Source organism: Rhinoderma darwinii, chromosome 10 (assembly GCF_050947455.1).
Source record: "Rhinoderma darwinii isolate aRhiDar2 chromosome 10, aRhiDar2.hap1, whole genome shotgun sequence".
Lineage (NCBI taxonomy): Eukaryota > Metazoa > Chordata > Amphibia > Anura > Rhinodermatidae > Rhinoderma > Rhinoderma darwinii.
This window is the reverse complement of record NC_134696.1, coordinates 14,470,354-14,493,170: the sequence shown is the minus strand read 5'-3', so window position 1 is coordinate 14,493,170 and position 22,817 is coordinate 14,470,354. Positions and strand designations below refer to the sequence as shown.

At 42.2% G+C, this 22,817-nt stretch overlaps 1 protein-coding gene across 1 annotated transcript; it reads left to right on the top strand.

Moving 5' to 3' along the window:
* Positions 1–6,979: 6,979 nt before the first annotated feature.
* LOC142662478 (nicotinamide N-methyltransferase-like) lies at positions 6,980–11,224 on the top strand. The gene is made up of 3 exons (XM_075840686.1): positions 6,980–7,130; positions 8,657–8,864; positions 10,801–11,224. The coding sequence occupies exons 1-3, from the start codon at positions 6,980–6,982 to the stop codon at positions 11,222–11,224; spliced, it is 783 nt and encodes a 260-aa protein (XP_075696801.1).
* The last annotated feature ends 11,593 nt before the right edge of the window (positions 11,225–22,817 follow it).

The window sequence follows — 22,817 nt, the reverse complement described above, 5'->3', positions numbered from 1 at the left end:
ATGGCATATATGCATAGGAAATTGCAAATCTCACTTTGCACCATCTGCTGCGCATTACCTTTTACACAATAACTGTGGGGTCAAAATGCTCACTACACCACTAGATGAATGTCTTAAGGGGTGTAGTTTTTAAAATGGGGTCACTTCTCGGGGGTTTCAACTGTACTGGTACCTCAGGGGTTCTGCCTACATGACTTAGCACCAGAAAAGCTCCAGTAGGCTAAATGGTGGTCCTTCCCTTCTGAGCCCTGTCGTGTGCCCAGGCAAAAAATAACAGCCACATGTAGGGTATTGCCGTACCCGGGAGAACCCACATTACAATTTATGGGGTGTATGTCTCCAGTGGCACATGCTGGGCACAATATATCAGACACTGAAATGGCATATATGCATAGGAAATTGCAAATCTCACTTTGCACCATCTGCTGCGCATTACCTTTTACACAATAACTGTGGGGTCAAAATGCTCACTACACCACTAGATGAATGTCTTAAGGGGTGTAGTTTTTAAAATGGGTTCACTTCTCGGGGGTTTCAACTGTACTGGTACCTCAGGGGTTCTGCCTACATGACTTAGCACCAGAAAAGCTCCAGTAGGCTAAATGGTGGTCCTTCCCTTCTGAGCCCTGTCGTGTGCCCAGGCAGCTAATAACAGCCACATGTAGGGTATTGCCGTACCCGGGAGAACCCACATTACAATTTATGGGGTGTATGTCTCCAGTGGCACATGCTGGGCACAATATATCAGACACTGAAATGGCATATATGCATAGGAAATTGCAAATCTCACTTTGCACCATCTGCTGCGCATTACCTTTTACACAATAACTGTGGGGTCAAAATGCTCACTACACCACTAGATGAATGTCTTAAGGGGTGTAGTTTTTAAAATGGGGTCACTTCTCGGGGGTTTCAACTGTACTGGTACCTCAGGGGTTCTGCCTACATGACTTAGCACCAGAAAAGCTCCAGTAGGCTAAATGGTGGTCCTTCCCTTCTGAGCCCTGTCGTGTGCCCAGGCAGCTAATAACAGCCACATGTAGGGTATTGCCGTACCCGGGAGAACCCACATTACAATTTATGGGGTGTATGTCTCCAGTGGCACATGCTGGGCACAATATATCAGACACTGAAATGGCATATATGCATAGGAAATTGCAAATCTCACTTTGCACCATCTGCTGCGCATTACCTTTTACACAATAACTGTGGGGTCAAAATGCTCACTACACCACTAGATGAATGTCTTAAGGGGTGTAGTTTTTAAAATGGGGTCACTTCTCGGGGGTTTCAACTGTACTGGTACCTCAGGGGTTCTGCCTACATGACTTAGCACCAGAAAAGCTCCAGTAGGCTAAATGGTGGTCCTTCCCTTCTGAGCCCTGTCGTGTGCCCAGGCAGCTAATAACAGCCACATGTAGGGTATTGCCGTACCCGGGAGAACCCACATTACAATTTATGGGGTGTATGTCTCCAGTGGCACATGCTGGGCACAATATATCAGACACTGAAATGGCATATATGCATAGGAAATTGCAAATCTCACTTTGCACCATCTGCTGCGCATTACCTTTTACACAATAACTGTGGGGTCAAAATGCTCACTACACCACTAGATGAATGTCTTAAGGGGTGTAGTTTTTAAAATGGGGTCACTTCTCGGGGGTTTCAACTGTACTGGTACCTCAGGGGTTCTGCCTACATGACTTAGCACCAGAAAAGCTCCAGTAGGCTAAATGGTGGTCCTTCCCTTCTGAGCCCTGTCGTGTGCCCAGGCAGCTAATAACAGCCACATGTAGGGTATTGCCGTACCCGGGAGAACCCACATTACAATTTATGGGGTGTATGTCTCCAGTGGCACATGCTGGGCACAATATATCAGACACTGAAATGGCATATATGCATAGGAAATTGCAAATCTCACTTTGCACCATCTGCTGCGCATTACCTTTTACACAATAACTGTGGGGTCAAAATGCTCACTACACCACTAGATGAATGTCTTAAGGGGTGTAGTTTTTAAAATGGGGTCACTTCTCGGGGGTTTCAACTGTACTGGTACCTCAGGGGTTCTGCCTACATGACTTAGCACCAGAAAAGCTCCAGTAGGCTAAATGGTGGTCCTTCCCTTCTGAGCCCTGTCGTGTGCCCAGGCAGCTAATAACAGCCACATGTAGGGTATTGCCGTACCCGGGAGAACCCACATTACAATTTATGGGGTGTATGTCTCCAGTGGCACATGCTGGGCACAATATATCAGACACTGAAATGGCATATATGCATAGGAAATTGCAAATCTCACTTTGCACCATCTGCTGCGCATTACCTTTTACACAATAACTGTGGGGTCAAAATGCTCACTACACCACTAGATGAATGTCTTAAGGGGTGTAGTTTTTAAAATGGGGTCACTTCTCGGGGGTTTCAACTGTACTGGTACCTCAGGGGTTCTGCATACATGACTTAGCACAAGAAAAGCTCCAGTAGGCCAAATGGTGGTCCTTTCCTTCTGAGTCCTGCCATGGGCCCAAACATCAGTTTATCACCACAAATGGGGTATTGCCGCACTCAGGACAAATTGGGCAACAAAATGGGGTGTTTTATTCCTTGTGAAAATAAGAAATTTTGAACAAAAATTACATCTTAATGGAAAAAAATATCATTTTTTTAATTCACAGCCCAATTCAAATAGGTGCTGTGAAAAAACGGTGTGGTCAAAATGATAACAACAACCATAAATGAATTCCTTGAGGGGTCTAGTTTCCAAAATGGGGTCACTTCTGGTGGGTTTCCATTGCTTTCATACCTCTGGGGCTCTGCAAATGCGACATGGAACCCGAAAACCAATCCAGCAAAATCTGGACTCCAACAAACACATAGCGCTCCTTTCCTTCTGAGTCCTCCCATGGGCCCAAACGGCAGTTTATCACCACAAATGGGGTATTGCCGCACTAAGGACAAATTGGGCAACAAAATGGGGTGTTTTATTCCTTGTGAAAATAAGAAATTTTGAACAAAAATTACATCTTAATGGAAAAAATATCATTTTTTTAATTTCACAGCCCAATTCAAATAGGTGCTGTGAAAAAACGGTGTGGTCAAAATGATAACAACAACCATAAATGAATTCCTTGAGGGGTCTAGTTTCCAAAATGGGGTCACTTCTGGTGGGTTTCCATTGCTTTCATACCTCAACACCTCTTCAAACCTGGCATGCTGCCTAAAATATATTCTAATAAAAAAGAGGCCTCAAAATGCACTAGGTGCTCCTTTGTTTCTGAGGCTTGTGTTTTATTCCACGAGCGCACTAGAGCCACATGTGGGACATTTCTAAAAACTGCAGAATCTGGACAATACATATTTAGTAGTATTTCTCTGGTAAAATCTTCTGTGTTACAGAAAAAAATGGAATAATATTGAAATTCAGCAAGAAAAATGAAATTTGCAAATTTCACCTCCACATTGCTTTAATTCCTGTGAAATGCCTGAAGGGTTAAAAAACTTTCTAAATGCTGTTTTGAATACTTTGAGGGGTCTAGTTTTTAAAATGGGGTGTTTTATGGGGGTTTCTAATACATAGGCCCCTCAAAGCCACTTCAGAACTCAAGAGGTACCTTAAAAAAAAGGCTTTTGAAATTTTCTTAAAAATATGAGAAATTGCTGTTTATGTTCTAAGCCTTGTAACGTCCAAGAAAAATAAAAGAATGTTAAAAAAACGATGCCAATCTAAAGTAGACATATGGGAAATGTGAACTAGTAACTATTTTGGGTGGTATAACCGTCTGTTTTACAAGCAGATGCATTTAAATTCTGAAAAATGCAATTTTTTCAAAATTTTCTCTAAATTTTGCAATTTTTCACCAATAAACACTGAATATATCGACCAAATTTTACCACGAACATGAAGCCCAAAGTGTCACGAGAAAACAATCTCAGAATCGCTTGGATAGGTTTAAGCATTCCGACGTTATTACCACATAAAGTGAAATATGTCAGATTTGAAAAATGGGCTCTGAGCCTTAAGGCCCAAACTAGGCTGCGTCCTTAAGGGGTTAAAATCACATAAAAAAACAACATGACTGCAAACAATGAGGGGGCATATGTATCAGTTGATACTTACATAGTTTTTTGCATTGTGCTCTCGTCGCCTTCTACCACTCCTCTTGATGGAGTTCATCAGCCACTTCTTATCAGGCGCGGTCCTTTTACATTCCTGTCCTGATAACTACCCTGGTGCTTGTCCCAAATGCATGGGTGCTCATGCACCAGTGTGATTAACTTCTCCACTTGCTGAGCACCCAGAGACATGATTCCTGTCCTGTAGTTTCCTCTGTTCTGTGCATAAAATGATTTGCCTCTGTCTTGTGTCCAGACCTCGTGGCTATATCTTGGAAAGTCCCTTGCATCGCTAGGCAACATATGCTCAATTGAGGATTTACACGGATGCCACAACCAGTATGGCGTCCGCAATTTCCAAGGTCGCATAGACTTCAAGACTTCATAGATGGATCCGTGGCACAGTAAAAGGCAGTGTCGTGTGCATGTGGCCATTGAAATGAATGGGTCCGCAATGGATCCGCAAAAATGCACATAAAATGCCGCCGCAAAACTACGGACGTCTGTATGAGGCCTAAAGAAAACAAATTGTTGAAGAGTGGACATTTACTTTAAAGATAATATGGGGACATTTGTAAATACAATATATCTGTTTTCTAGTGTAAAATAGTTGACATTTGCATAAAAACAGTTTTTGCTAATTGCATTTTTACGGCAACCTCTGCAATTTAAAAAAAAAAAGTAGGCAGAGTTTAGTGGAAGGGGTTGGGGTCACCGGCAGCCTTACACATTTAGGGATTATACAGATGAGCCTGTCCGTTTTGCGTCTGCAAAATCGGATCGTATTTTATGCATTTCCTTTCCAAATGGCATCAGTGTTCCTGTTTTTTTTCTCATCAATTCTTTAGCAACTGGTGCCTAAAAAACACTCTCCGTGTTTTTAACGCACTCATTTACTTCAATGGGTGACGTGCTCATCAGAAACTGACCAAAATAGGATATACAGTGAGTTTCACGCAACGGACATACGCTGCATGAAAACCACAAACGTGTAAATAACCCCATTGCATTGCTCAGGCACTGGGAGACAGGGAACACTTCCTTTTATAGATCAGGGTTTGCAGATAGGCTGGGGGCACAAAAACTGGTGTGCACTGGCCCTTCAAGAATTAGCCGGAGCGCGCGTGCATCCTACATGTCCATGTGGCAGGAGACGGAGCACGCCGGCGTCCCAGAGAGGCGGACGTTAGTGTTACACCTGTCCTGTCTTGAATTGCATAAATAACGCATTAATATGTATGGACACTGTGTAATGCTTATTTTCCACTGTGGTGGCGCTGCATGGAAATTAAACACTTACTGCCAGGTTTCTCATAGATTACAGCTGATCGCTGGGGTCTCAGAAGGGAACACTTTGTATTCTGTTTATTATTAAAGGGATCTTTCTAACAAGTAGGGATTGTCCAAAGAATAGAACACCTTTACTATACACAGCCTGCACATAACCAGAATTTAAATGTAATAATATTTTACTGAATTTCTTGTAAAGCAATTAATTTGTTGTTATAGCTGCTTTGTTTTTTAAGCCTTTCCTTATACTGATAATAGTGTTGGGGATTAGTGTGATCATCTGGGACATCATGGGGTATTATGCGGCTTCTGGATATTTGCATTATAATAACATTGTGATAAAGATAAACATATAACATATAACTGTGGCTTTCCCTGAGGAGATCATTGTTACTTGCCTGCTCCTTAGCATAGATATTAAGAATCTTGATTTATGAACCTTAGCAGCACTTACTGTGAGATGTCCTTATCCTTAATACTTGAGATAATATTTGGGAGAAAAATCGTTCAGCCAGCAGCTATTGCTCCCGATTCCCCTATCAACGTCCATGTGATTTTAAAACATAGAAGTGAGAATTCCGCTGCCAGACTCCTCTGGTAGCGGCTTATCTTTTTGCAAGCAAAGGGATCAGGCATGTATGACATCTGCCATGGGGGAAAAGTCGGGACGCCACATAGATGGTCGACCGGTCCTACCGAAATCGGTGGGCTCGGCTGAAATACATCTAATGTGTATGACCAGCCTTAGGGCTCATGCACAAGGGCATATTTTGGCTCTGTTTTGTAGACAGCTGTAATAAGCCTTATATAGAGGTGCATAGGGTCTATACTGTACCTCTATTTCATATAATGGAATTATTAGGTTGTACAGAGGTATAAGGAAAACATGTTTTGACGTAATTTACGCCCAGGTACAGCCCTCTTTACTAGACTGTTGCAATAAATATATTAAGAGTCGTGTACAAACCTCGTTACCTCCATACTCCATATTCAAGCATCCAGCAGGAGGTCTGCAGATTTGACCCGTAGAAGTCAATAACCATTGCAGTATCTGGTGGTCAGCATTAGGTGCTAAGCCGCCCAGCCACACCATGTGCACCCAGATTACAAGGAGCACCAAGCCACCAAGGTTCTAATAAGACTGCACAGAGTTCCCAGCCATACTGCCCATAACCCATTACCAGACTACACTCATAGAGAAGTGTGAGTATAGCATTACTATGCAGTAGCATGGCAGTATAGATAAGGAGACTCCATCCTCTCAGCTTGTTAGGACTGTAAAGCTCTGCACCCTGACAGACTGACAAAGAGACAGTTTTCTATTTTATGTTGTGTTTTTGTCTCATTGTTTCTTTAACAATAAAATATATATATATTTTTTTTAAAGATCATTATTACTCTATGTGAATTTACTATAACAGAAGTTCCCATGACTGGCTCATGAATATAATAAGTCATCATGTGATAAGTTATTCTCAGTAACACACTTTGTAAGTTGAATCCTGGTAATTATATAAAGACCTTGTGCCCCGGTCTAGAGGTGGTCACCCCGTCTGTGATACAAGAGTAGATGATGGATTCCAGTCCCCATAAGCTCTATCATGTACATGGCTTTGATTCCAGACAATTTCTGGAGCATTACTTTTCAGATAAACCTGACATGGTCTTTGGAGATGACTTATTGAAATCTCTTATTGATAATCTTAGACAAGTTTTCGCAGTTGGTATGTATCCTGATTTTATTACTCCTAAGATACATTTATATTGACATGTATATTATTGTGTTTTTAACTGGTTATAAGCAATTTTAAACAACTGGATACAAATTGGGCAAACTTGCTTTCTTGGGCTGTGGGGGTTAAAATACTGCCTCGGTCTTAGCACCTGGAAAATCACAGGTAGCAGAGCAAATCCCTAGTCATTGTATATGATGAAGAATATCGGGTGTCAGGGTTTAGTAGAGTCATTGTTTTCTCTTTTTTAAACCTTGAGAACCCTTGTACAACATTTTGGTGGATTTTGAAGGGCATCTCGACATTTCCAATTTTGTGTGCATTTACCTAAATCTGATGTTATCTGACAATTTGTGGTTTATCAGTTTGAGCTGCCATTTTTTTCTAATTTCTTCCATTAATTATTTCTTATAAACTCAAACCAAATCTCTAGAATTTATAATTCTATGTTTAGCGACAGATATCCATACAAAAATGCACCAACGATCACTTTTTGCACTGTTTGTAACGAATAGCAGAAATAATAATATTTTTTCATCATTCTCATATTTAGAAGATGTGTCTATATTGGGATGGAGATATCACTTTATAAGTTACATTAGACTGCACATGAATGACAGCTCGGCAGGCTTGTTGATTGGGAGATTCTACACAGGGTCAGGTCCAGTCACATCACAAGAACTCAAAAACTATAAGAAGAAAAAAATAATCATAGGGAAGATCAAGAAAAAAATGTGGAAAAATGCTAACAGAGGGCGCATCTATGTAGTATAGCCGGTAAAGGGTCTAGAAATCAGAAACCATAGGTGTCCTAAGCGCAGCTGTAGATCTGAGGATCTTTAATGAAACTGAAGCAACCAAAGCAAAGCTCATAAATCCTTAAATAATTGATTTAATTATTTCAAAAATGTTTTCAAGACAATAATGTCTACTTCTGAGCCTGCACATATGGTTTTCTTGAAGCCCCAAACCTATGACTTCCCTTGGATGATTATTTGATTTCTGTGTGTCCAGTGTGGTACCTTAGAATATGTAGTCCAGCCAGGTGGGTCTAGTACCTTTCTTCTTAATTTACATTATACATAACATCTTACACAATGTGCCCCCATGTTTGCTTTTTTTTCCCCCACTTTTGATATTTCATTCTACATCTGGATTCATGAGTTGTATCCACAACATGTAAACAGCTACACCCCCGGTTATTGAGAAAACGTAGGGTAACCTATAAACCACCCCATCAGGTAAACACTGCTTCTTTAATACAATGGCAGTCTTCACCTTCTAAAAAACATTGGTGTAGTTGACATACTGAATTATAACTTTATAACTGCTCGTCATGTTCTTATGTGAAGTATTAGATTAACACTTGAGGATAATTTCTATCAAATTTTGGGGTATTGGAATCCCAATATTTACATAGTTTGCTAGAAATTATACAGACATATGTCCTTGTTTATCGACACAATTTATGAAGAGTTAACGTATAAGATGTTTCAGTATTCACATTTTTTCTACAGGTCACATTAATGGAGACATCTTGGTTGACCTTAGTCTTGGTTCCTTTGTTCATCATCTATATTCAGCCTGTGAGTTTTTCAAAAACATCATAGTGCTGAAGGTCAATAACAGATGCATCATGGAGCTGAAGAGATGGGTGGACGAACGTACCGGAGCATTTTATTGGGGCCATACATCAGCACTTCTACAAGAGAAAGAAGAAAACAGGTGATATATTTGTACAGCTATAAGGAAAACCACTGTCATTGTAATTGTTGCTTCTTATACAATAAATATGAGAGGTGACGGGGCAAAGATCCAGGAGAATGTTTACTCTTAAAACTCAAGTCAAATGTAAATATTACCCACTCAGTTCAATATTCTTATCCATAGGATATGCACAGTATAATCCTGACACGGTGCATCAGTCTTGGATGATTTCAAGCCTTACCTCTAGTATTGCAAGCAGGGGCGTAGTTAAAGGCTCATGGGCCCTGGTGCAAGAATTCAGCTTGGGCCCCTACCCCTCCCCAACACCACCAGACCCCTTCGCAAGCCCATGCCCAGCCACCTTGCCCGACAGCCCCCATGGATGCCCCCACAGTATAGTGCCCCCAATAGCGGCCTCCAAAGTATAATGCCCCCATACTGATGTAGCCAACTTTATCATGACTCTGATAACTTGCTGCAGCGTGAAATTACACAACAAAAGTCATTGGAAAGTCATTGAAAAAGTCAAGATAAAGGATCTTGCCTCTGTGTATTTAATGCTTTAAAAGTCAAGATAAAAACGGCTACATCTGTAGCTGCCCCCACAGTATAATGCCCCCATAGCTTCCCCCACAGTATAATGCCCCTCACAGCTGACCACACAGTAAAATGCTCCTCCATAGCTGCCCCTTAGTATATTGCCACCCATAGCTGCCCCCACAGTATAATGCACCATCGCTGCCCCCACAGTATAATGGCCCCCATAGCTACACCCATCGAATAATGCTCCCCATAGCTGCCCCACACAGTATAATGCCTCTACAGAGTATAGTGCCCCCATAGCTGCCCCCACACAGTATAATGGCCCCATAGCTGCCCATACCGTTTAATGCCTCCCATAGAGTATAATAACCCCCATACACCTGCCCCCACACAGTATAATGTCCCCCATAGCTGCCCCCACAGTATATTGCCACTCATAGCTGCCCCAAACAGTATAATGCCCCCATACAATATAATGCCCCACCTACAATAAAATGCCCCCCCCATACAGTACACTGCCTTCCATAGCTGCTCCCATACAGTATAATTCCCCCCATACAGTGTAATTCCCCCCATATAGTATCATGCTCCCTCAGCAGCCACGATATCAGGCCCCCTCCCATACCCAGTATAATACCCCCATATGTGCCTTATAGAAAAGTAATAACATAATTACTTAGCTAACACTGTTCCCACGACCTATCCCCCTTCTTCTCCTCTGTACTGTGCTGAGTGACTCAGCGCAGACAGGTGCGGTGACGTCCCTACATTGCACCTACATGCGCCAAGCCACTCACGACACAATGAATGCTGGAGCAAGGAGCCATCAGCTCCTTGTCCAGCATTGAATTCAACTGTATCTGACTCCTAATGACGCAGACACAGTTGGAACCGGGACCTCAGAGAGAGGCTCTCGACCCCCCAGAGGCCTTCACATAACCCACCCGGGGGTCGTGACCCACAGTTTGCAATGTATTGTGCTGTATGTGGTTTGTGGTGGAGGGGGGCTGTAATTTAAAGGCCCCCTCTCCTCTCTTTAACGCAAACACAGACCGCACAATACAACACATATACATTTCAGTCTGCAGCTCACCAGGATCTTCCACATCAGCTCTTCCACACTGGCTGGAATGCCCCTCATGTGACGTCACGGTCTCATGGTACACTTAGTGTACCATGGGACCGTGACATCTAAGGAGCCCAGCCCGTAACCAGGAAGTGCCCGCGTCACGGCACATAGATAATTAAATCACTATAGCGCTGTGTGACAACGGGGGCCCCTTAAGCTTAGGGGCCTAGTCTCAACTGCTATGCCACTGATTGCAAATCAATAGTCCAGTGCTAAGTACTGAACCCCCATGTTGATGTTGACCGTGGGACAATCACTTTCCTTGTCTTTTTTATTGTCCAGTGATCAGTTTCAGGACCAGGAAGAAAAACTGAGATCAGCCATTCAACATGTTGTGAAATACGACCTGGAGAAAGAGAATATGATAGACCCGCTGGTCTTACCACCAGCCGAATGTGTCATCAGTGCATTTCTCCTGGACGTTATCAGCAAAGATCAAAATGATTACATCAGATATCTGAGGAAGTTCTCTAGGTTGCTTAAACCTGGAGGACACGTCATATTAATTGGAAGTTTAGATTCAAAATATTTTACAGTTGGAAAAGACAAGTTCCATATTTTCACATATGACGAGGATTTTGTCAGGAAAGCTCTAGTTGGAGAAGGTTTTATCATTGATTACTGTAAGGTCAAGGAGAGAACGTCTGTGAGTGACATTGCTGATTATAAGGCCATCATAATTATTGCAGCTCACAAGGAGAAGTAGGTTGCATATTATAAAGTCTGCATGTCATAACTTCATATGTTAAGCTAAAAAAAAGTTCTAATAATCGAAAAGAAGCTTCCTTAGTGCCGTATAGAATAGCATAAAAATAATTGTTCGTTTCTTTTTGGGACTTTGCCTTGAACTGGTCCTAAATAATATTGCCGAGACCGAGTCTGATCACCTGGAACATGATGGGAGTCTGAAATCTTGGGATCAGTTACTTTCTCGTTGTTGTTCTGTTTTGTATCTGCTTTATATAAATAGTGTGATAAAGTGAAGCATAGAGCATTTAACTTGTGTCCTTGACTTGGGGTGGGGGCATTGGCGGATTAAGAAGATCATGGGGCCTGGGATGTTACCCAAACATGGGCCCCTCTACTCCACCGCCACCCTGCCGCGCCGTAACTATTGCTAACACTACCTTTTTGCACAAGCATTAACAAATGGGTGTTACAATTGCACTTTCACAGGGATGTGTCCCTACATACTGACAGTATCACACTGTGTAGGGACACATCCTCCTGACAAGGAGATTGGTAACACCAATTTTTCTATTAGTCTTGGACTGCACAAAGACGTTAAGTGGAATACAAGGATTTCCTATAATAAACATGTCAGGAAAGGGGACAGATTCTCTACAAATCCAGTGACTCACAGGTGACGACGTCTCAGATGCTAGTAGTTTTTTTTCCTCTTTACTTCTCCATCCAGTCCAGAGCTCATGACGACTTCTCCTGACCATGACCCATTTCTGCAGCAATTAAATATAATATCACCATGCACTGCGCCCCTGAATATAATTGTGTCACACACTGTAAAGTAAAGCATCACACACACAGCGCCCCCTGTAGATAGCGCCAACCCCCCATGTAAACAGCTCCACACACACACACCCTGTAGAAAAAAGCAGAGGATTTGAGCAGCACTGTGAACAAATGCCTGACTAGGCTGGTGCAAAGCTTCAAAAATAGAGGAGTGACCTCTCCTTATGTGTTAGATATCCAAAAAAGAGAACGTGAAGCAGCACTCAAATAAAGTGAATTTATTCATCCAACATGGAACCACAACATTTCACCTCCTCTATGAAGGCATTTTCAAGTACTTGAAAATGCCTTCATAGAGGAGGTGAAATGTTGTGGTTCCATGTTGGATGTATAAATTCACTTTATTTGAGTGCTGCTTCACGTTCTCTTTTTTGGACACCCCCCTGTAGATAGTGCCACACACACACCCCTGTAGATAGCGCCACACACACCTGTAGATAGCGCCACACACAACCCCCTGTAGATAGCCCCACACACACCCCCTGTAGATAGCATCACACAGCCTCCTATAGATAGCATCACATAGCCCCCTATAGAAAGAGCCAAACAGCACTCCCCCCTTGTATATAGTGCCACACAGCGCTCCCTTCCTTATATATAGTGCCACACAGCGCTCCCCCCTTGTATATAGTGCTACACAGCATCGCTACAGTGCAGCCCTGGGATGACATTTTATCCCATATGACTGCTGCAGTCTGAGATTGGCTGCAGCGGTCACATGGGGTAAAACGTCATCCCAGGAGGCCGGCCCGGACGAAGAGACAGAATTCTGGGCAAGTATAAGATTTTTATTTTTTCTAAATTGCGTTTTTACTTAACATCTGTTATTTGTTGCGGGTTTTACCTCTCCAATGAATTAAAAGGGAAAAACCCGAAACAAATAAGCAGTGATTAAGCAAATACAATTGACATGCTGCATATTAAAAACCGCACCGCAGGTCAATTTCTGAGCTTTTTTTCCCCACTTATCATTTACGCAGCGTCTCATGAGAATTGTTCACATCTAATCTACTCTGCTGCTACTGTATTAGGGCTTGTCCACACTTAACGGAATTGCTGCGTATTTTCCGCCCGGAAAATACGCAGAATACAGTAGCGGCAAAGTGAGTGAGATTTAACGAATCTCAATAACACACTATATATATATATATATATATATATATATGTATATATATATAATATATACATACACACACTATACACACACACACACACACACTATATACGTACGTACGTACGTACGTATGTACGTACGTACGTACGTACGTACGTACGTACGTACGTACATACACATGTACACATCACAGACACACATGAGTATGCACATTATACACATATAAAGTACACATTGTAAACACACATGCACTTACCTTTTATGTAGGATATTTGTGAAGGGCGTTCAGCAGGTTGATGTGGTGGGAGCCTTCACTCAGCGTTTCTGCTGCTCACAGCCAGACACATAGCCCGCCGACAGTCTCCCCTCCCCCACATCCCGACTGCTAGCAGCAGGAGGAGAGGAGTGTAGAGCAGGGAAGGGGGGCTGGAGGGGGAGCTTCTAAAGCAGCAAAGGTTATTTAAGCACAGACCATGACTGCTATTAGCTGGGAATAGGACAGAGGCTCACCTCGCCTCATGACAATTGCGGCCCTGGCACCAGGGCTCCCTCCGGTGCTAGCAACGCCACCGGGCATGAGGGGGTTCCTGCTCCATAGATTTTACAGACCTTGATTTATGAGAAGAAACTTAAAAGCTTTAAGACAAAACAATACAATATAATAATCCACAAGGGTTTTTCTCTATGATCTCAATTTTTAGAGAATCCTGTTAATTTATTTAATTAGTCTAATGCACAATATAATTTGGCGCACCAGGACATAACTGTACGTCTTGGCGGGAGGTTTCTTCACCCACCAGGACGTACAGTTACTGAGTTGATCCCGGTGCACACTGTCGGTAACAGTATGCGCCGGGAACCGGGAGGTCAGCTGTCTCCAACAGCTGACACTCCATTGTTGCTGGCCAGCAGTCCATCGCCGCTGATTTAGTCAAATAACTCCTGAAATTCATTTCCAGCACGGACAGAGGGGCCCATGCCGGGATTGATGAGGCAACCAGTGCGAAAAAGGATGGTGGGATTAGGAGGGCTTTTTTGCCAAATGCTGTTTTCCATTTTTTACATACTTCCAATATTATCGTTATTGAGGATGCAGTTAGGGGAATCTGATTTGTCATTGTGCCTTAAATCATCGGGTTATTCCATGGAGATAGCTGACACTCAGGACTTTGGAAGTCCAAAAGGACCTCGGTATTCTGGAGGAATAAAGGAGGAACTATTTGCGGATTTTAACCCCTTAATGACCGCCGATAACCCTTTTGACGGTGGTCATTAAAGGGCTTTACTCTGATGCAATAGCCTTTCTACAGCGCTGCATCAGAATAAAGTAAACAGAGCAGGGAGCTGCCAGATGTAGCTGAGGGCTGGGGGCATCCCTACTAGAACGTGTGAGATCGATATTACTATCGATCTCACCCGTTTAACCCTTTAGATGCGGTGCTCAATAGCATGCGCCGCATCTGAGTTGTTTTGGAGAGAGGGAGGGAACTCCCTCTAATCCCACTGACACCCGGCGATAAGATCGCCGAGTGTCTGTGTGTCCGATGGCAGCCGGGGGCCTAATAAAGGCCCCCAGGTCTGCCTGTAGTGAATGCAGAGGCATGTCCTAGCAGATACCTGTCCGTTTTAAATGGACAGGCAGTAATACACTGCAAGACAAAAGTATAGCAGTGTATTATAATAGCGATCGGATGATCGCATATTAAAGTCCCCTAGTGGGACTAGTTAAAAAGTAAAAAACAGTTGAATAAAGTTAATTAAAAAAAAATGGGAAAAAAAATGAAAAACCCCACTTTTTCCCCTTACAAAATGCTTTACTATTAAAAAAAACACAATAAAGCAAAAAAGTTACATATATTTGGTATCGCCGCGCCCGTAATGACCCCGACTATATAGCTGTTATATTATTTAACCCGCAGATGAACACCGTAAAAAAATTTTTAAAAAAATCAATGGAAAAATTGCTGTTTTCTGTTAATCCTGACTTAAAAAAATGTGCTAAAAAGTCGCATCTACTCTCAAATGGTACCAATAAAAACTACAAGTTGTCCCGCAAAAAAAAAAGCCCTCAAACAACTGCGGAGCAATAAAATAGTTATGGCTCTTCAAATATGGAGACGCAAGAACAAATAACTTTGAAAAAAAAGTGTTTTTACTGTGTAAGTAGTAAAACATACAAAATCTATACAAATTTGGTATCTTTGCAATCGTAACAACCCGTTGAATAAAGTTATTGTGTTATTCATACCACATGGTAAACTACGTAGATTTAGGGCGCACAAAAAGAGTGGCGAAATTTCAGGTTTTTTCTATCCCTCCCAAAAAAGTTAATAAAAGTTAATTAATAAATTATATGTACCCCAAAATGGTGCTATTAAATAGTACAACTTGTCCCGCAAAACACAAGACCTTATACAGCTATGTCGACGCAAAAATAAAAAAGTTATAGCTCTTCGAATATGACAATGGAAAAACGTAAAAAATTGCTTGGTCACTAGGGCCCAGAATGCAAGCAGCGGGAAGGGGTTAAACAGGAATTTAATTGTTTTTCTGTGGTTGTTAACAGGGGTACCATTGTTGTGATTAAATATTCAAGGAGAGAGCTAATACAGATTCGCAAGGATATGCCGAAAGGTATTACTAAATTAGTGAGGATTCCTAGGGATGTGTGGAGGCTGTTTAGGGGGTGCACTGCGGGCCTTAAGGTACGGGCAAAAAGAAGGAGGTATAAACCGGCAGTTCCATCTGTTCTAATCGGGAATGTGAGGTCACTTGGAAATAAAATGGATGAGCTGGTTGCAATGGGGATGTTTGTTTGTGATGTGAGGGAGCGCAGTATTTTGGCTTTTACCGAGACGTGGCTCCACAGGGATATAACCGATGCGAGTATTGAAGTTCCATGGTTCGAATTAGTAAGCGCGGATAGAGGCTTTGAGAGTACAGGGAAGAAAAGAGGGGGAGGAGTGGTACTGTACATTAATAGCAAATGGTGTTATCTAGGTCATGTCACTGTGAAAAATACATATTGTAGTATCGATATCGAATTGCTTGTGGTGGGAATAAGACCATATTACTTACCGAGGGAATTTAATGTTTTGACGGTGGGGGTGGTGTATATTCCACCATCTCGGGATGCTAAACTAGCGTGTGATGTTTTATCATCTGTAATATCAGGTATCATGACTGAATATCCTGACTGTTTTTTTGTATTAACAGGGGATTTTAATCATGTGTCATTGAGTGGAGTCTTAACACATTTTATGCAGTATATGGAAGGTGCAACAAGAGGCGACAGACCGCTGGACTTGTATGTTTTACGCCTCGGACTGAAAAACCGGCTCCATTACGCCTACAAACATCTGCCCATTGCTTTCAATGGGTTTTACGGTGTACTGTTCCCACGAGGCGTAATTTTACACGTCATTCTCAAATTACGGCGCGTAAAATTACGCCCCGTGAAAAGAAGTGCACTTCTTCAGGCATATTTGACGGACCAAAATCCTTTGAAGTCAATGGGAGTTGTAAAAAATAGTTTCCAGGCGTTTGGCACACATTTGGAGCGTAATTTCAGGCGTTTACGCCTGAAATTACGCCTCAAAATACGCCTGAAACCTGGTCAACACTCCCCCAAGGGGTGTTGCCAAAACAGCCATTTTGAATGCCCAATTTATGGTTGAAGCAAGGTGGTTTAAAAGGAAAAAATCAGGACCTTCAACATGCCACCCAGAGCGTACAATAGGATGCTTATGGATGTGGATGCACTGATAACCGAGGTAAGGACCACATTAAAGCAATAATGTTGTTTGTTTTTGGGTATCCATGTTTTTAGGGCTAAAACTGTTTGGTTAAAGCTGCAGACACTATGCCAGTGCAAACATGTGTCTAGCCATTTTTATTAATTTTAGGACATGTGTTCCTTAAAGGTGCGTATATTCCTGTATGTTATTCAAATTTAGCTGCCACAATGCAATGTATACAATGTTAGCAACGCTTTGGAAGTATGCATTTTGTTTGCAATATCTCAGATCTCACGGCGTATGTGCACCAGTTATTAACTTTACACTCTGTGTTTTAATGTGCTGATTGTATGTATTGAGAAACTCTATACCTGTATTCCCTTCGTTTAACTGTCTGTGAACATTTTTGGCTTACTTTTGCCTGCATATTTAGGCCAAGTTTATGGTGTGTTAAAATTTGTCACAAATGTTCACTCTATGTTTGTGATTATTTTAAGTGATGAAGTGCATTCGTTTGTTGTGTGTTTGGAGCACAGCATCGCGTAAACACGACACAATTGCTCAATCGTTGCGTTTCCTTGCATGTACAACCCAAGCGGAGACCATTACGCACTTTACAACACTAACTAACCTTAGTAGGTTTACATGTTCTTAAAGTGTTTGTGGTATAAGGATTCAAAATCACTAGCTTAGCATGTTTGTGTTTCTGGTTTCTGCAAGTACACTAAAGAATCCCTGAGGATCCAAAACTGCCCTCTGCTTACGCTTGTTTGTGAATTGTCAATTTCTTTGCAAATAGTTGTGCTAATTTATCTGGGTTTTTTTTTTTATTTGCAGGCGCGGCGCAATCTATGGGACAAAGGGATATCCGGGTACAGCAACAGAGGCCTCAGACACGAATCGTGGGTGGAAATATGTGTAGCGCTGTACCCGGACTGGGTGGCCCGCACAAGCAAGGAGCAGGGGGATATTGGTGAGTGTTCAGAATATGTACACATAGGTTATTTTACACTAATGATGTTGCGTCGGTTGAACGGCAAATGGTGTGTATCTGCCAAACAATGTTTTAGTGATGACAGTCTGGAACGTCTCTGAGGTGCAACCTAAATGTACATGCATACACATGCATCTTAGCAGTGAGGTTTTTATGCCACATTTGTCTTTCAAAACAAACACCCAAATCAAGTGCCACTTCTAGAAAGGTATACTATCAGGTTTTGGTATTGAGTGTTTGTTTTAATATTATTTCACAGAAAAAGACCTTCAAAATCGTTGGAAGAGTGTCCGGGACCGCTTCCAGAGGCATCTTAGAAAGGCTGAGAGGAGTGGGTCCTCTCCCTCACAAGGTTCGCAGTGTCCTTACCATCAACAGCTGTTGTTCCTCCTGCCCAATAGGGTACTACGCCAGTAAGTTTGGGTCCATTTCCTTAGTAAGGGCAAAAAATTCACTATGAAGCCATGCTGGTCATTTGTAGGCATACCTTTACAAGAATCCGTATTGTTGTCAGATCTGTCATGTTAATTAAACCCAAACCATTTAGGAATGTCGACTTTCAAATCCGTAAGACAACAGTTGTTTGACCTTTTATGGTTTCTTCATGATGGCGACCTTGGACCTGCATCTTCCCAACATTTTGATACATTTTAGAGAGCATACATGCTCATGTCATCCCCTAAATGGCATGCTCAATGTATCCTAGGCCTTGATGTGATTCAAAAAAACATGTGTTCCACCTGTTTACATTGTACCACAACCCTGGCAGTCTCATGAAGGAGCAGAGGATTTCCATTGGCTAACCATTCAAACCAATATTTATTGGGCCACTACATTCGTCATGCAAGTTGTCATGCTAGCAAAGTAGAATTTGCTGGTACTTCTCCCCTAGGTGTTTGTTTAAGGAATGTGTTTCATATCATATGTTTGTATTTGGCTTATGGTGTGGGTGTCAAATTTTTCACACTCAAAAAAACATGTCAGTAGCGGTCACAACAGCCATCATATTTTTTTTGTACTTTCCCCTAGATCTTCTGGAACGTAGCAGGAACTATGGAACTGCACCCTGCTGAAAAAGAGGAACAACAGCAGAGGTAGAGGGAACCCACTCCATCTACCTCTCATCAAGAAACTGGGCAAGCGGAGGGCCACTCTGAAGATGAGCCTGGACCTTCATGGGTGGGCCCAGCAGCAGAGGGGGCCAAAGAAAGATCTCAAGCACCTGCTTCCGCCCCATTGCCAGTGGCAAACCCAACATGTACGGCTCCCCCCACCCGGACACTTTCCACCCGACAGCAATCTCGAAGAACCCTCCGGACAATGGACAGGCAACTCGAGGTCGAGTCAGACACCATGTCCTTTATCCAGAGGGTCGACGGTGATGATGTGTTTAATTTCTTTGGCTATGGCATTGCATTTAGTTGCCGTCGGCTGCCACCAAAAGTAGCCCAGAACGTCATCACTTACACAACCGTTCAAAAGTTTGGGGTCACTCAGACAATTTTGGTTTTCCATGAAAACTCACACTTATATTTATCAAATGAGTTGCAAAATGACTAGAAAAATATAGTCAAGACATTGACAAGGTTAGAAATAATGATTTTTTTTTAAATAATAATTTTCTCCTTCAAACTTTGCTTTCATCAAAGAATGCTCCATTTGCAGCAATTACAGCATTGCAGAGCTTTGGCATTCTAGCTGTTAATTTGCTGTGGTAATCGGGAGAAATTTCACCCCATGCTTCCAGAAGCCCCTCCCACAAGTTGGATTGGCTTGATGGGCACTTCTTGCGTACCATACGGTCAAGCTGCTCCCACAACAGCTCTATGGGGTTGAGATCTGGTGACTGCGCTGGCCACTCCATTACAGATAAAATACCAGCTGCCTGCTTCTTCCCTAAATAGTTCTTGCATAATTTGGAGGTGTGCTTTGGGTCATTGTCCTGTTGTAGGATGAAATTGGCTCCAATCAAGCGCTGTCCACAGGGTACGGCATGGCATTGCAAAATGGAGTGAAAGCCTTCCTTATTCAAAATCCCTTTTACCTTGTACAAATCTCCCACTTTACCAGCACCAAAGCAACCCCAGACCATCACATTACTTCCACCATGCTTGACAGATGGCGTCAGGCACTCTTCCAGCATCTATCAGTTGTTCTGCGTCTCACAAATGTTCTTCTGTGTGATCCAAACACCTTAAACTTCGATTCGTCTTTCCATAACACTTCTTTCCAATCTTCCTCTGTCCAATGTCTGTGTGCTTTTGCCCATATTAATCTTTTCCTTTTATTAGCCAGTCTCAGATATGGCTTTTTCTTTGCCACTCTGCCCTGAAGGCCAGCATCTCGTAGTCGCCTCTTCACTGTAGACGTTGACACTGGAGTTTTGCGGGTACTATTTAATGAAGCTGCCAGTTGAGGACCTGTGAGGCGTCTATTTCTCAAACTAGAGACTCTAATGTACTTGTCTTGTTGCTCAGTTGTGCGCAGGGCCTCCCACTTCTCTTTCTACTCTGGTTAGAGCTTGTGTGTGCTGTCCTCTGCAGGGAGTAGTACACACCGTTGTAGGAAATCTTCAGTTTCTTGGCAATTTCTCGCATGGAATAGCCTTCATTTCTAAGAACAAGAACAGACTGTCGAGTTTCACATGAAAGCTCTCTTTTTTCTAGCCATTTTGAGAGTTTAATCGAACCCACAAATGTAATGCTCCAGATTCTCAACTAGCTCAAAGGAAGGTCAGTTTTATAGCTCCTCTAAACAGCAAAACTGTTTACAGCGGTGCTAACATAATTGCACAAGGGTTTCCAAGTGTTTTCTAATCATCCATTAGCCTTCTAACACAGTTAGCAAACACAATGTACCATTAGAACACTGGAGTGATGGTTGCTGGAAATGGGCCTCTATACACCTATGTAGATATTGCATTAACCCCTTCCCGCGATTGGGCGTGACTGTACATCCAAATTCCAAGTGAGTTCCCGCACTCGGGCGTACAGTCACGCCCTGGAGATAAAGCAAGCACAGGAGCTGTGTGCGCTTTATCTTCAGCGGCTGTCAGCTGTTATACACAGCTGACATGCCGCTGCAATGGCTGTGATGGCTGTTACCGCTGATCGCAGCCATTTAACTCCCTCTGTACCCCCGCACCCCCCTGCGATGGATCGCGGGTTGCGATTGTTGCTATGGCAACCAGGAAGCCATTACTAGGCTTCCTGGCTGCCCAGGTACGGAAGCCTATTAGGTCCTGCCCGAGGCAGGACCTAATACGCTAACTGTCAGTTGAAGAATGACAGTTACGATGCACTACATAAGTAGTGCAGTGCATCGTACCGGGGATCAGAAGACCAGATCTTCAAGTCCCCAGGTCAGTGTAAAAGAAAAAGTGAAAAAAGTTAAAAAAATGTGAAAGAAAAATAACTAAATAAATAAATAATAAATAAATAATAAAAACAACAATCGCCCTGTTTCCCTGATCAACTCCTTTATTATTAGAAAAAAAATGAAAACATGAAAAAAAACTATACATAATAGGTATCGCCGCGTTCGGAACGGCCTGATCTACAAAAATGTCACATTATTTTTACCGCACGGTGAACACCGTCAAATTTTTTAATAAAAAAACAATGACCGTATTTTATTTTTTGGTCATCTTGTCTCAAAAAAAATTTAATAAAAAGTGATCAAAAAGTTGCAAGTAACGCAAAATGGTACCAATAGAAACTACAGTTCGTCACGCATAAAACAAGCCATCCCGCAGTGATATCAACTAAAAAATAAAAAAGTTATGGCTCTCAGAAAATGGCGACACTAAAACATGATTTTTTTAGAAAAGAGTATTTTTATTGTGGGAATGTAGTGAAACGTAAAAAAAACAATATAAATTTGGTGTCACTGTAATCGTATCGCCCCGCAGAATAAAATTAACATGTTGTTTATACTGCACGGTGAACACTGAAAATAAAAAACAAAAAAAACCGTGCTAGAATTCCTGTTTATTGGTTTCCTCATCTCTCAAAAAATTGAATAAATAGTGATAAAAAAATCGCATGTACCCCAAAATCGAACCAATAAAAATTACAGCTCGTTCCACAAAAAACGCCCTCACACAGCTCCGTCACCGGAAAAATAACACGTTATGACTCTCAAAACGCAATGATGCAAAATGACGGCCCAGACTCATTTTTTAGGTCCAGTAGAATTTCACTAAATACCCGACATCGTCATTTACTGGGCCCCACAGGTAAACCCTGTCGATGCAGCGGAGATGAGGAAACATTAGGGCCTTGTGCTGCTTATAGGGCTAGTGAAGAAGTCGAAGATTAGGCAACACTGGAGCGCAGACATTTTGTATAATACCCAATAAACCCGGCCTGTGCATAAAGGATTGGTTCAAAGCGTACCACACCAATCCATGGATTATTCATTCACCCCATTATTACATCATCCTATTATTACATCATCCTATTATTACATCATCCTATTATGACCTTATGTACTCCGCCAAGCTTACATATACACTGATGTACTCCGCCCAGCATACATATACCCTGATGTACTCCACACATAATACATAAACCCTGATGTACTCCTCACAGCTTACATATACCCTGATGTACTCCGCCCAGCTTACATATACCCTGATGTACTCCGCACAGCTTACATATACCCTGATGTACTCCGCACAGCTTACATATACCCTATGTACTCCTCACAGCTTACATATACCCTGATGTACTCCGCACAGCTTACATATACCCTATGTACTCCTCACAGCTTACATATACCCTGATGTACTCCGCACAGCTTACATATACCCTGATGTACTCCGCCCAGCTTACATATACCCTGATGTACTCCACCTTGCTTACATATACCCTGATGTACTCCGCCCTACTTACATATACCCTGATGTACTCCGCCCAGCTTA

What these genes read in the sequence shown, in the direction of transcription:
- LOC142662478 (XM_075840686.1), top strand. Translation starts at nt 6,980, where the DNA reads ATGGATTCCAGTCCCCATAAGCTCTATCATGTACATGGCTTTGATTCC. An exon ending in TAGACAAGTTTTCGCAGTTG is followed by an intron (nt 7,131 to 8,656) that starts GTATGTATCCTG and finishes TTTTTTCTACAG; the next exon opens with GTCACATTAATGGAGACATC. An exon ending in CAAGAGAAAGAAGAAAACAG is followed by an intron (nt 8,865 to 10,800) that starts GTGATATATTTG and finishes TTTATTGTCCAG; the next exon opens with TGATCAGTTTCAGGACCAGG.